Source organism: Saccopteryx bilineata, chromosome 9 (assembly GCF_036850765.1).
Source record: "Saccopteryx bilineata isolate mSacBil1 chromosome 9, mSacBil1_pri_phased_curated, whole genome shotgun sequence".
Classification (NCBI taxonomy): domain Eukaryota; kingdom Metazoa; phylum Chordata; class Mammalia; order Chiroptera; family Emballonuridae; genus Saccopteryx; species Saccopteryx bilineata.
In genome coordinates this window covers 37,536,918-37,548,927 of record NC_089498.1, presented here as the reverse complement: position 1 = coordinate 37,548,927, position 12,010 = coordinate 37,536,918, and the positions used below count along the sequence as shown (strand labels likewise).

The 12,010-nt window shown below is 61.1% G+C and overlaps 1 protein-coding gene across 1 annotated transcript in view; it reads right to left on the bottom strand.

Annotated features, from left to right (window-relative positions):
- PEPD (peptidase D) overlaps nucleotides 1-12,010 on the bottom strand; it is a 118,595-nt gene that overhangs the window by 3,069 nt on the left and 103,516 nt on the right. Inside the window, exons 12-13 of the mRNA XM_066243278.1 lie at nucleotides 9,804-9,952; nucleotides 1,365-1,549 (exon numbers count right to left, since the gene is read on the bottom strand). Of these exons, the coding sequence (XP_066099375.1) occupies nucleotides 1,365-1,549; nucleotides 9,804-9,952 (334 nt within the window). The remainder of the gene's footprint in view (nucleotides 1-1,364; nucleotides 1,550-9,803; nucleotides 9,953-12,010) is intronic.

Sequence of the window (12,010 nt, the reverse complement as noted above, 5' to 3'; positions counted from 1 at the left end):
TGTTGGGGTGGGGTGGGGTGGGGCGGCAGCCTATGCCCGGTCCACGCCAGCTTCTGCCTGGGCAGAGGGCTCGACAGGGCCTCGACTTTTACTGGGCTCCGAGCAGAGGAGACCCAGATGTGTCTGTAGGCCTGAAATAAAACAAATGACTTTCATAGGAAAAGCCATATTTTTTCCACAATGTTTATCTGTCAGAAGAATAGACTGAGCACAAAGGGCTGGTTACTGGAAAAGATGAAAACAGTTTGCTGCCAATTTTCTCTGGTGGAAAAAAAGTGCTTTGGCGACTAATGAATAACGAACCTCAGTTAACAATGTCTGGAAGGCCCTGCTCTTGGCTCCCTGCGCACAATGTGATGGAGAGAAATTAGGAAATTAAAACTGATTTTGTTTCTCCAAATTTAACTGTTTACACTTGAGGAAAAAATAATTGAATAATAATGCTTTTCTTGAGCAATTTTTCCCCCCAAAAATTGTTCTTAGTGCTTTCAAAATACCCTGCAGCCAACAGGCCAAGCCTAGTCTTGGCTAACTGGCTGGTGGGCCCCAGGGCGTGCACTGATTGCACAATCAGCCCCTGCACCGTGGGCACCAGGCCAGGCTGCAGGGCCGGGTTTGCCCCCGCCCACCAGGGACCGGGGAGGCTGTAGCCACCTGCCCGGCAGGGCCTCCCGAAGGCCCTCTGGGTGGTCCTTTCAGGAATCAGTCGGTAGGAGGTGGAGAGAAGGCCTAGCCGAGACACCCAGATAAGCCTCCCTCCACTACCAAAGAGACGAGGAGGCCACAGGGGCATGCTGGCCGAGAAGCCTGCGGGGCAGAGGGTGCCCTAGGGAAGGGCAGGGGGTCTGCTGCTGGCTTGTGAGGGCAGTTGGCTCAGCTAATCCCAGGAGGGACCATGGCCAGCCACCAGCTCATAGAGCCTTATCCTCCCTAGCTGAATGAAGCCAGAGGCAGGAGGAAATGAGTACACCCCCATCACCAAGACCCAGCTTCGGGGCTGCCACTGCCCTGCAGGGACCCCAAGCACACTGACCACCTACCAGCCTTCAGCAAGGGCACACCCAGCGCACTGCCCAGGGCTCACTGCAGAGTGTGCCCATCATGCACCAGGTCCTCTAGGCAGCCAGGGGATGCCTTGACCAGGGCCCTTGGGGGTGGCTGGCACTGTGGCATCAGCCTGGGCCAGGACCAACCAACAAGTGGAAGGGGAGGAGGGGCAATGGGCCTTACCAGGACGCCATTCTCTTATTCTCCCTGCCTCACTGCACTCCAGCTGTCTCCCAGAGCCCTAACCCACCCTGGGAAGTTCCAGGCTCAACGACAGCCAACAGGCAGGCCACTTGGGCTGACGTGTCCACACTGACCTCTGGGTAGCCTCCCACGTCGTGCACATCAATGCCCAGGAAGTGACCGAGCCCATGAGGCATGAACACGGCTCCCAGGTGGGCCTGGACCATGGCATCAATATCGCCGCTTAGGAGACCAATGCGGGCCAGCTCCTCCAGGTGGATGCGGTCAGCCAGGCGGTGCATGTCAGGCCACCAAACACCTGTGGCTCAAAAGGAGGCTGCAGTGAGCTGTGGAGACAGGCAACCTGGCCAGGGCTCCCGGGGCAAGGTTCAGGGGACACAAGCCCTCACACTGGCTGAGGCAGGAGGTCCTGAGGTAAGGGGCAAGGGTGGCGGGCCCAAGGTGGCCTTCTGTGGAGGGCTTCCCCAGCCATCGTGCTGGAACTTGAGCCTCTTCCTCCCCATTGTGTCCTCAGAAGCGGGCTCTGTCACCCATGGCCAGGGGCCCAGCCCAGGTCTGCTCCCACCCCATGCCATCTCTGCCTCCAGCCGCGTGTGCTTCTGGGGCGGTGGGAGCTCAGCCAGATCCCGAGGCATCAGAAGGAAAGAGGTGACTGTCCCCATCCGTGGATATGGGGCGGCCTCAGAGAACCCCAGAAGAGGCTCGGGCCCAAATTCTGCCTCAGAGCCTCAGGCTGTGGGGCCAGGGGAACTCCTGCACAGCCCCGAATGGGGCTGACTCACTCGGGGAGCCACTGTGGGGGAGCAAAGGTTTCTAGGGTGAAGGTGCAGCTGGCACAGCCTCACGAGCTAGCTGGCAGGGTCTGTGGCCCTGCCTGCTACAAGCACTGGGTGACTATCTCTGTGGCAGCCCAGACATCCAAGCCCGGGGCTGCTAATTAAACTCATCTTTGCCCCATATTTCTGGGGCAAAGGTCACCATGGAGACTGTTCCCAGGCACTGAGTTTCCGGTGAGCAGGCTCTGCAGGCTGTGCAGTTCAGCCCTGCCTGGTCCCCCAGGGGGCCTTTGGGGGCTGCAGTCTAGAGTTCTTGGAGAACCACTTTCAAAGAACCTTGGCCATCCTCAGGGCACATCAGCCCTGCCCACGGCTTCATGGAGTCCCACCTTCCACCTTGCTCAAGGGCACTGGGCGCTCACCATCAGCAGTGGGTAGAGAGCTAAGCCAGTGTAGTGCCTTGCCCCATCACACAAGCGCTGAGTTTCGGGCAACCCATGTGCCTGCCAAGGCCAGTGGCCTCAGGACACGCAAGGCCAGGTGGACAGCGCCATCCCTACATCCCCCTCCATGTCGGTGGCAACCCTGGCTTCCAAGGGGCCTCCCTGCCATGTCCTGCCCCCCCCCACATGCCCCATTGCTGACAGTCACGGCTGCAGGAGGGCAGCAGTAGGACTCTACACTGTGAGGGGCCTCACTGGGCCCAGTGCTGTCTGGGGCTGGGCCACCAGGGTCTGGACTCAGGGCTCTGAACCTCTGTGGCTGGCAGAGGTCAGATGATGGGCTCTAGGGGTAAAGGGAGAAGAGAGCCCACCCCGGGACACAGGCCATCACCTCAGACACTGGAGCTGGGTACCAGTCCCCTGAATGGGCCCCTACCCTACAAGAGACACAGGCCCCACTGTTGGCGTTTGGGTGGGCTAAAGGCACAAGACTGGTCCAACCTCTTGGGTCCCCAGGCTCCAAGCTCTGAACAGGTAGGTGGGGCTGTACCCTGGCTAGTTCACAGGGCAGTGGCCAGCCCATGGCCCAAGGTGCAGAGAGACCCAAGGTGGAAGACCCAAAGGCCTGTCCCTAGAGACAGAGAGCCTCCTGGGAGTCCAGCCCCATCGTACCTGCCTCAGCCCATGAGGTGCTGAGGTGGGGTGGTGTCCTGGGGTCTGGAGATTGGCTACAACCACAACAGCATGGAGGCAGAGCCCACTCTGCACCCAAGGTAGAGTCAGGGTGCGGAGCTTTTCCCCGAGGATACGACATCCTTACACGGAGACCTGGGACACTGGACCCCAGCTTGGCTGCTCCCTGCTGGGTGACCAGGATAAGCCTTCACCTCTGTAAGCCTCAGAGGCCTCCCGTGTCAAACATGGCCATAGCGCTGTGCCCTAGAAAGCTGGCTGCGGAAGCACTACCAGGGGCAGTTCTAGTCCCTGCAAATGGCCATAGGCCGCTATTCACCCTATCACTTGTGGCCGGCCAGACCCTGGGTCCTCTTTATGTTCACTGCACTCCGCGGCCACAGCAGAGTCTGCCTCAGCCTCGGGCCACTGTTCTCCAAGGACAGAACAACGCGGCCTCACCTGCCCCAGGCCAGGCCACCTCTGTTTCAGAAACATACTAAGGTCTTCCCGCCTCAGACACTTTGCAGACCAGGCTTGGCCTGTGACTGCCATCCTCTCAAGGACTCAGCATAAAAGTCAGCCCCTCCCCAGAGACCTCCCCTAATCTCTCTCCGCTGTCCCTGTCATTCCTCTCCTTGTACCTACTTTCCTAGACAGGTCTGCCTCCCTGCTTGTCCTGTGTCCCCCAGGAGAGCGATGGATATCCCCTCCCATACACCCCTGGGTCTGGCAGAGCGAGTGCCGGTTCCGGATGCAGCGCGTGCTCTTTCCCAAGCGCTGCTCCCGCCGGAGGCTCCCGGCCTAAAGGAGCCGGCAAGCAGCTCTGCAAACTTGGCAGGCCAGCCCTGGGCTGCAGAACGCGTCCTATGTGGTAGCCGTGGCCCCAACCCCAGCCCGGCTCCGTTTCTCCTCGGTGGGGCCTTTTCCTGACGCCTGAGGAGAGCCCCAGAAGCAGCTCGCCTTTGAACCTGGCCAGCGTCCATAGCGGGCTGCGGTCTGGGCCTGGCCTCGGCAGAGGGGGGTCAGGTATAAATCATGCTCGTGCTGGCAGCTAGGCTCCTCTCCTGTCCTCGTGGCCCCTTGTGGGGCCGGACGTGTGGGCCCAGGCGGTCCCCACGGCGCCTCTAGTCTTCCTTGCCGGCAGGCCCTCAGGGAAGGCCTTGCACACAGCACTCTTGGCTGGGAGTGAGAGTTTCTGCCTGTGTGTGGTTAGGGTTGTGACAGTGACTAAACCTCCAGCAACTTGGCCCAGTGTCTGGCCCGGATGGTAGTTACGACACCCATGGCCAGCGTAAGGGTCCCTGAAGTGTGCAGAGGCTGCTGTCTCTGGGCTAGGCTGTGGGGGTGGGGAGGGCAGAAAGTGCCGCCTAGGCCCAGCCCACAGTTCGAGGCTCACACCCTGACTCCCGGCTTCCCCGCACCTCGGCAGCTCGCAGGTCCCTCGGAGCCCACGGGCCCAGCCAGAGGCCATCAGCAGTCCCCCAAGCCTGCTCATATGGGGACACCACATTGGGGACCACACTGGGTGCCATCTGCCCTGCCCTCCCTCCCATTTCCAGATGCACCAAATCCTGTCCTATCTCCCCAAAACATCTGAACCTGAAGCCTTTGTGGGCCCCCACCTTTCCGGGACCCCTGCCGCTTCCCTCCCATCCCTGCAACACCTCACCCCCCACTTCGTCCTGCCGGAGGCCCAGGCACCAAGGCCATCTCGTTAGAACACGGGTCAGACCAGGCCAGTCCCCATCTTGAAGACAGCCCAAGCTCCTCAGCCTAGCTTCCATCTCCAGCCTCATCCGTCACTCCTGTGCCTTCGCCTGTCGTTCCCTCGGCTGGGACCACCCCTCCAAAGGGCCTGCCTTCCCAGACTCACTCCCATTACCCCTGTGGTCACTGTGCTGGGCTCTCTCCAGAGGGCCCTCCCCGACTCCCCCTTCCTGTGCCGCTACAGCCGGAGCCCAGAGGCCAGGGTCTGCGCCCTGCTCCGTGCCAGCTACCCAGCCAACTGAGCAGGAAGCCCAGCCTCTGTCATGGTATTCTTGCGGCCAGTGCTGTCATCTCTGGGGCCCAGAGACCTGGTGTCCAGGCCTCAGTATGCATCCAGAGCAGTCCTAAGTCACCAGCTGGTCTTCGGTGCCCACCTGGTCCCCCCAGGCCACACCTTGCCCTGCTGGGCTGGGAGCTGCTGGGCCTTCGGCCTGGGCCAGTTCTCAGAGCCTCAGCATCCATCCCAGCCTTGGGGCCTCCTGCCCAGGGAGTGACAGCCTGGGGGTTTGGGGGCTCTCAGCCAAGCCTGGAAGGCAGCAGAGGACCTCCCTGCTCTCCCCCGCCCCCAGCTGCATCCTCACCGTCACTTCCAGACAAAGAGCTCACTTCATCCTAAGACAATGGCCCTCCAGGGATGATGTGTACGCCAGGCCCTGGGGGTGCAGGAGGGAAGGCTTAGGGCAGGGGTCCCAAAGCAGGCCCTGTGGGCTGCAGGGAGCTGCCTGGCAGGCCAAGCTGGCCCGGGGCTGACTGAGGGCCTTCAGCCGGCCCCACCTCAGACCCTAGTCTGTTGCCAGGATCTCTGGGTACCCACTCACCCTGCAGAAGGGCAGGCAATATGCACCCAAGCTGCAGGCGCCCGGATGCTGAGTTGAGTGTGGTTGCCTTGCTCAGTATCCTCGGGGTCCCGCCCCCCACATCCTGGCAAAGTGCCCCATGGGAGTATATGAGGCCAGGGAGGGCAGGAACTCACCCCTGTCCTATAGCCAGCAGGGGGCCTCTGAGGCCAGAGGGTGACACAGGGCCCAAAGACATCCCTCTGGTCTGGGTGGTGCACTGTCCCTGCACCTCTGTCAGTAGGCCCCTGTGCTCCATGCCATCTCTCAGGAGAGGCTCAAGAGGAGTCCAGCACCTGCCCTGCCCCTGTCCCAAGGAGGGAAGCAGAGCCTGTGAAGGCACCCCAACCACAGGCCACAGGGGACACATGGCGAGCCACGTGGGCCAGCCCAGCTCCTGGTGCCCTTCTCCCACCTGGTCACTGAGGCTCTAGCAACACCCTCTCCTGCTGTCTGGCCCACTCTGGATGAAGACACATCCCACCACTGAGAGCTGCCCCAACTTCATGCTGGCAGCGCCCCAAGAGGCCAGAACCCTGACATCAGGGGCAGAGCCAGGAGTGAGGGACAGCAGCACACAACTGCACAGGTTGTTCACGCACACCGAGACACAACTGCTTCTACAGACCGCGAGGGGGCCCCGGAACCCCATGTGTAGTCTGTACCACCTATGTGGTGGACTTAAGGGGCAGGGGCTTTGAGGGGGGGCCCAGGCTGGGACGACCAGAGTGAGCAAGGAAGGCGAGGGGGACTCATGGGGTGCTGGGTAGTGGGAGATGAGGCTGCAGAGACGGGTGCTTAAAGGGGAAGGCAGTGCTCTAAGGCAAATGGAGGGACTGTGTCTGCAGAACAGCCCTGCAGTGGGTGGCAGCCGGCTCACACACCACCTTGCTGGGCAGCCCCAGCTCTCCCGCTGTGCCTCCTCCACTCACGAGGTCTCGTCAGCACACTTGGGTGCCAAGGAGACAGGGTAGCTTTCACGGGTAGACCGCCTGCCCTGACACAGGAGTCAGGGAGAGCTTAGATTCCAACCAGCCAGAAGCCAGCGTGTGGCCTGGGGTTGAGGGAATTCCAGGCCACATGGGGGGGCAGTATAAATGGCATTCTCACAGGTGCCACAGCAGACTGGCCCACCCCTGCCCACCTTGGTGGGGACCCTCTAAGTGAGCTCAACCTTCCTTCCCTCGTTGAGTGACAGTGAGAGACACCCCCCCTCTGACCCCGAGACCAAGGGCCAAGGCCTGCCATCCTCCATCCCCAGAGCTACCCCAGGGTCCAGGTGTGCTGTGGTCACTCATCTCTGCCTCTCTCCTGGGCATCTTGCTGGGACCCCGGCTGTCAGTTCACTCTTCCCTGGAAGGCTGCAGGAAGCCATTGCGCAGCCTCAGTGGGTATTTGTCTTGGCCTAGAAGCTGAACCCACAAACCAGGGGCATTTCCGCTAGGACAGGGCACGGGGCCTCCTCGCTGCTATGGGGAGTGAACTGCCCCCCTCTGAGAGCAGCTCTGTGGTTACAGGACCCCTGCCTTGCTGGGCCTGCACTGTGTGCGACCTCAATGAGACTCTTGGGAACCGGCAGCGAGTCACCATCTTGTCGTGCCTGTGGGAAAGGTGGGGATACGATGGGGAAGCTGAGGCCCCGGAATGTGCTGGGGGAGGACCACCCCACAGTCTGCAGACCAGCCCGGCTGGGCCTGAGGCCCGTGCCTGCCCCAAGACTGGCATGGCCAGGCGGCCCACAGGGCCTTTCTCAGCACCACGCAGGCCCTGGGGACTTGCCCAGTGAGCTTGGGCAGAATCGGGGTCGCTCTGTTGGCCGACTGAGCTGGCCCGCTGCAGAGGTGCCACTTAGGACCTCCCAGCAGGCCTTCCTGTGTGGGGGGCAGGGGGCAGGGGACAGGTAGGGTTGTCCGGGCCTTGGCTACCCTCCCTGCCCATCTCAGCACCAGGCAAGGACGAGGCAGTGCCAGGGACACTGTCCTTTCAAGGCCCTGTCTGCTTGACATCCTGCCAACTGCTCTCCCCGACACCCGTCACGGTCCAGCCTCACTCTGCTGGCCCTGGGCAGCCCTCGTCCCTGTGGACTGTGGCAGGCGGCAGGGCCGGGTCCAAGCAGGCCCCCTACTCCTTGAGGGACCTGTGATGGGGCCTGGGTGCACGGGGGTCCTGGAGTTCAGCGGGGGCCCCGGTATTTTCCCAGCCCTGCCCGACAGCAGAGTTCGGCTCCTTCCAGCCTGGGGCCTGGGCCTCTGGATGTCTAAATTCACAATGGTCTGAGCAAGGGTCAAGAGTCCTCTCACGGGAAAGGTGACATGGTGTGCTCAACCTCCATGGCAAGGGTCTACCCTGGTGCAGCTACAGAGGGGCACAGAATGGAAGCAAGGAGGAGAGGAGAGACCCTGGCACCCTCGGGGCTGTGCCCAGCACAGGGCCCTCCTGGGGCCGTCCACACCCACGTCCACCTTTCACCGCACCTGAAATACTCGTTTAAATGACTGATGTTATTCAAAACGAAACAAAACTGTGCTTTTCCCTGGGATAAAGAAAGGGTGTAAAGCCTGGCCTGTGGTGGCGCAGTGGATAAAGCACTGACCTGGAACGCTGAGGTTGCCGGTTCGAAGCCCCGGGCTTGCCTGGTCAGGCACATGTGACAAGCAACAAGCAAGCCATGAACAACGGAAGCAACTATGAGTTGATACTTCTCGCTCCACCTCATCTATAAAATCAATAACTAAAATCTTAAAAAAAAAGGGGGGTGGGATATGATGAGGGGTGACATGTCCTTGGGTGACTACTTCACAGAGGCTGAATTTTACAAATAATGGGTGATACAAGTCAGGTTTAAAGGTCACATTGAGCCCTCTTGCCGCCCAAGCCCCCACCCCATAGGTCCGTCCTGTTCCTCCTCCGTGACCTGAGAAGCACGTGTGAGTGCATTTCTCACTGCCCCCTTCCTTCCACAAGAAAGGGGGCCCCTGGCCATCCCACCCCGCACCTCTGTTCCCGCAACAGCCCTTCCTGGAGCTGCTCCGCAGTGACCAGTGTGTGCCGTCCTCGGAGGAGGCTGCTGCATTTCAAACAGACAACAGGCACAAGATGTTTGCTTGTGCAGTTGCTAAACCAGCTGAGTCCCCTCAACACCGTCCTCCCTCGCAGAAGCTGACTTTTAGGTGTTCCTGTGCGGCATTTCTGAGCCCCCTGTCCTGGGACGCCTCTGATCACCGAGCTCTGTCCCCACCGGACGAGTGAGGGTGCGGAGTGGGCCCTGGAGTCACCCCAGCACTCCTCCCTGGCTCCCAGCTTCTGGTGGGCGGCCCCCAGGGCGGGACAGCGACCATCCTGCTCACAGTGTGCCTCCTCAGAAAACGACAGTTGCTGGGGATCCCTACCAAGCAGCACTGGGCTGTAACTCACCCTCGTAACTGTGCGGCCACAGGGGCTGTTTAGCTAAATGCCGAGCCATCGGGATCTGGCTCTGCAAGAGGCCACATCGGGGACCTTTATACTGGAGGGTTTAGAATTTTCTCTTTCCTTTTTAAAATAGTCTCCTCAGAGGGATGCAAATCTGACTGCCACGGTCCCCTCAACTTAGTATGAACTCAGCGTCCAGCCTTCAAGGCCTGTCACAGCCAAGAGCCCAGATGGCCCACAGCCGCTGCTCCTCATTCCCTGGACACTGGAGGGACACTCCGCCCCCGCCAGACCCAGCTGCAGCTGTTGGCCCTGAGCAAAAGGGCACCCCGCGTCCAACCAGGTGCCGATGTCCAGAGCTCGCCAAGCCCTACTTGTAGCGAACTCTGCTTTGGGACAAGGCAGGGAACATGCTGACATCCCAGTGGCCGGTGCAGGCAGGGGATGTGCAGGTGGTCAGACGGGATGAGGGTGACCCTGACTCCCAGCTCTGTACCTGGTTGGCAGCCAGCCCCCTTTTCTAGGAGTGACCCTGGGGACCCAACACCCTCCGGAGTCTTACTGAACAAGCATGTGAGGCAGGGACAGATTCAAGCAGTAAAGTGCAGGACCTGCTTCCCTGCTGTGCCCTCCCCATCCCTCACCTGGCTTCATGGCGCTCATAACAGCACGGCAGCTCCGCAGCACCGCCTCGTAGATGGCCTTCTGGTTTTCGGTGAACTTGCCATTGGCAGGAAAGGAGCACGTGATGTCGGAAGAGAAGCAGTAATACTCACCGCCCATATCAAACAGGCTGCAGGAGAAGAGGGCATGAGGCCAGTGGGCGCTCGGGGACACCCCTGCCTCAACACTACCCTGCCACCGGCGCTCGGGGCAGCCTGCTGAGTCCCAGGCAGGTCAGGGTGCTGAGCCTCCCACCCGTGTCTTCTCACGGTGCACAAGCAGCGAGGGAACCCTGCTCCATCCTGGGGGACCTCTGACCTCAGAGCAGGGCAGGTTGGAGGGAGTGGCGCTGACCCTGCACACAACCCTGCCCTTCAGTGCCTCTGCTGGCCTGGCCCCTCAATATTTGGTGATGGAGACTGGCTTGGAGAATGAAGGAGGGACAGAGATGTCCCCAGGACGCCCTCTACCTGGCCTCCATGTAAGCATCCCACAGATCCTCCAGGACTGCCCTGCTCCTAGCACCGGGCACGGCTGCAGCTATGAGGCAATGTACACGAGACTGGACAGGGGCCTTAGGATGGACGCAGCACGTGATAGAGAGCACGGGCTGAGCCACAGCACTGCCTCCACAGGCCCCAGTGTCTGCTTGAAAACCCAGCCAGCCCTGCTCCAGGGTCCCCTTGGCCAGAGGACAACGTCCCTCCTCCTGCTGGGGTGGGACAGATGTACTCTGCAGGGCCTGCTGGAAGGGCAGGGAGACCACTGGAAGGATAGCACTCGTGTCCGGCAGCACACGGTGCCCGGGCCTGTCTGGAGCCCCGGCGTCTCCGGGTGGCAAAGCGGGGGACCAGCAGGCTCGGGTGGAGGGGTGGGGTGGGAGGACAGGCGAGGCCTGGAGCCGGCTGCCGGGAGCCAGCAGAGGCAGGTCGGTGCTGGGACAGAGGGGCAGGCCTGCTGAGTCAGGGGGACGGGCCCAGCTGACCTGCCCTCTGCATGCCCCATGACAGGGCGCTGGCAGAGTGAGGCCGGGAGGGGGCGAGCTGTGCTCGCACACCCTGCTTTCAGACCACGCACACGGGGCCCTCGCAGCCTCCACAGTGACGGCACAGGACACACCGCGTCACCAGACTGACTGGGGCCCTGGAGGAAAGGAACAGGGTTTAGACGGAGCCCCCTCCCCATCCTGTCCTGCCTGAGCCCCTCAGCAGGCTGCTCAACAGCAAGCACTGGGGGCTCCCCACTGGGTCGTGGCCAAGTCACGATGCTGCTGCTGCTGAAAATAGCTGAGGGACATCGGTCTAACCCCAGGCCTGAGATCCTACGGTGTCTTTAGGGCTGGCGGACCACAGAGCCAGGCAGCGGGGCTGCCCTCTGTGACTGGCTGGGCCCCTGCTCTGCCTGGTGCCGGCTCCCAGCTTCCCACGGGGGTCAGTCTGGGGCCACATACATTCTGGCAAACCTGAGCCCAGGGCTAGAGCTGCGCCTTCCACTACCAGGGTCTCACCCAAACCCAGATTCTAATGGTAAACACAGCTGCTCAACAAATGTTCTAGAAGCTGCCTATGCCTTGGGGGTTCCTATGCCACACAAAAGAGTGGGGAGACTCCATCCTCGCTGGTGCAGCGAGGAGTCGGGCCATGTGGCGTGACAGGCAGCACCAAAACAGATATTTAAAGGAAAAACTTGAATGCTCATGATGCCCGAATGTTTTGCTGAAATCCCAAGTTCCCAGCTGGGCACTTTTTAATCTCCTGTCTTTTTCTGATTGTAGAACATCATAAGAAGTGTCAACAGCGCAGAAAGCACCAGATAACACCTCAGGTGACTCTCAGCGGGTGGGGGAAGAGCCCCCAGAAGCGTAGCAGGGGAACTTTGGGTTGGGTCAAAGTCCCAGATTCGAGGGGGCCCTGCTTGGGCTGGGCCAATGAAGGGACCTGGGCCTCACTTCCGGTGACCTGCCCAAGCCCGGTGTGGGAGCCGAGGGGGATAAAAGAGAGAGGCCCTGAGCAGACACACCCAGGCACCTGTTCCCCAGGAGGCTCCAGAGGCAGCAGGGTATCTGGGCCAGCAGCTTCCTGCAGGCCTCCTCCTGCCCAAGGCACACTCCCCCAGAGCTGGCCAGGAGGGTGGGCACATCTTCCTCTGAAACCTCAGGGAAACTGAGGCTCTGAGTCAGGGAGTCAGC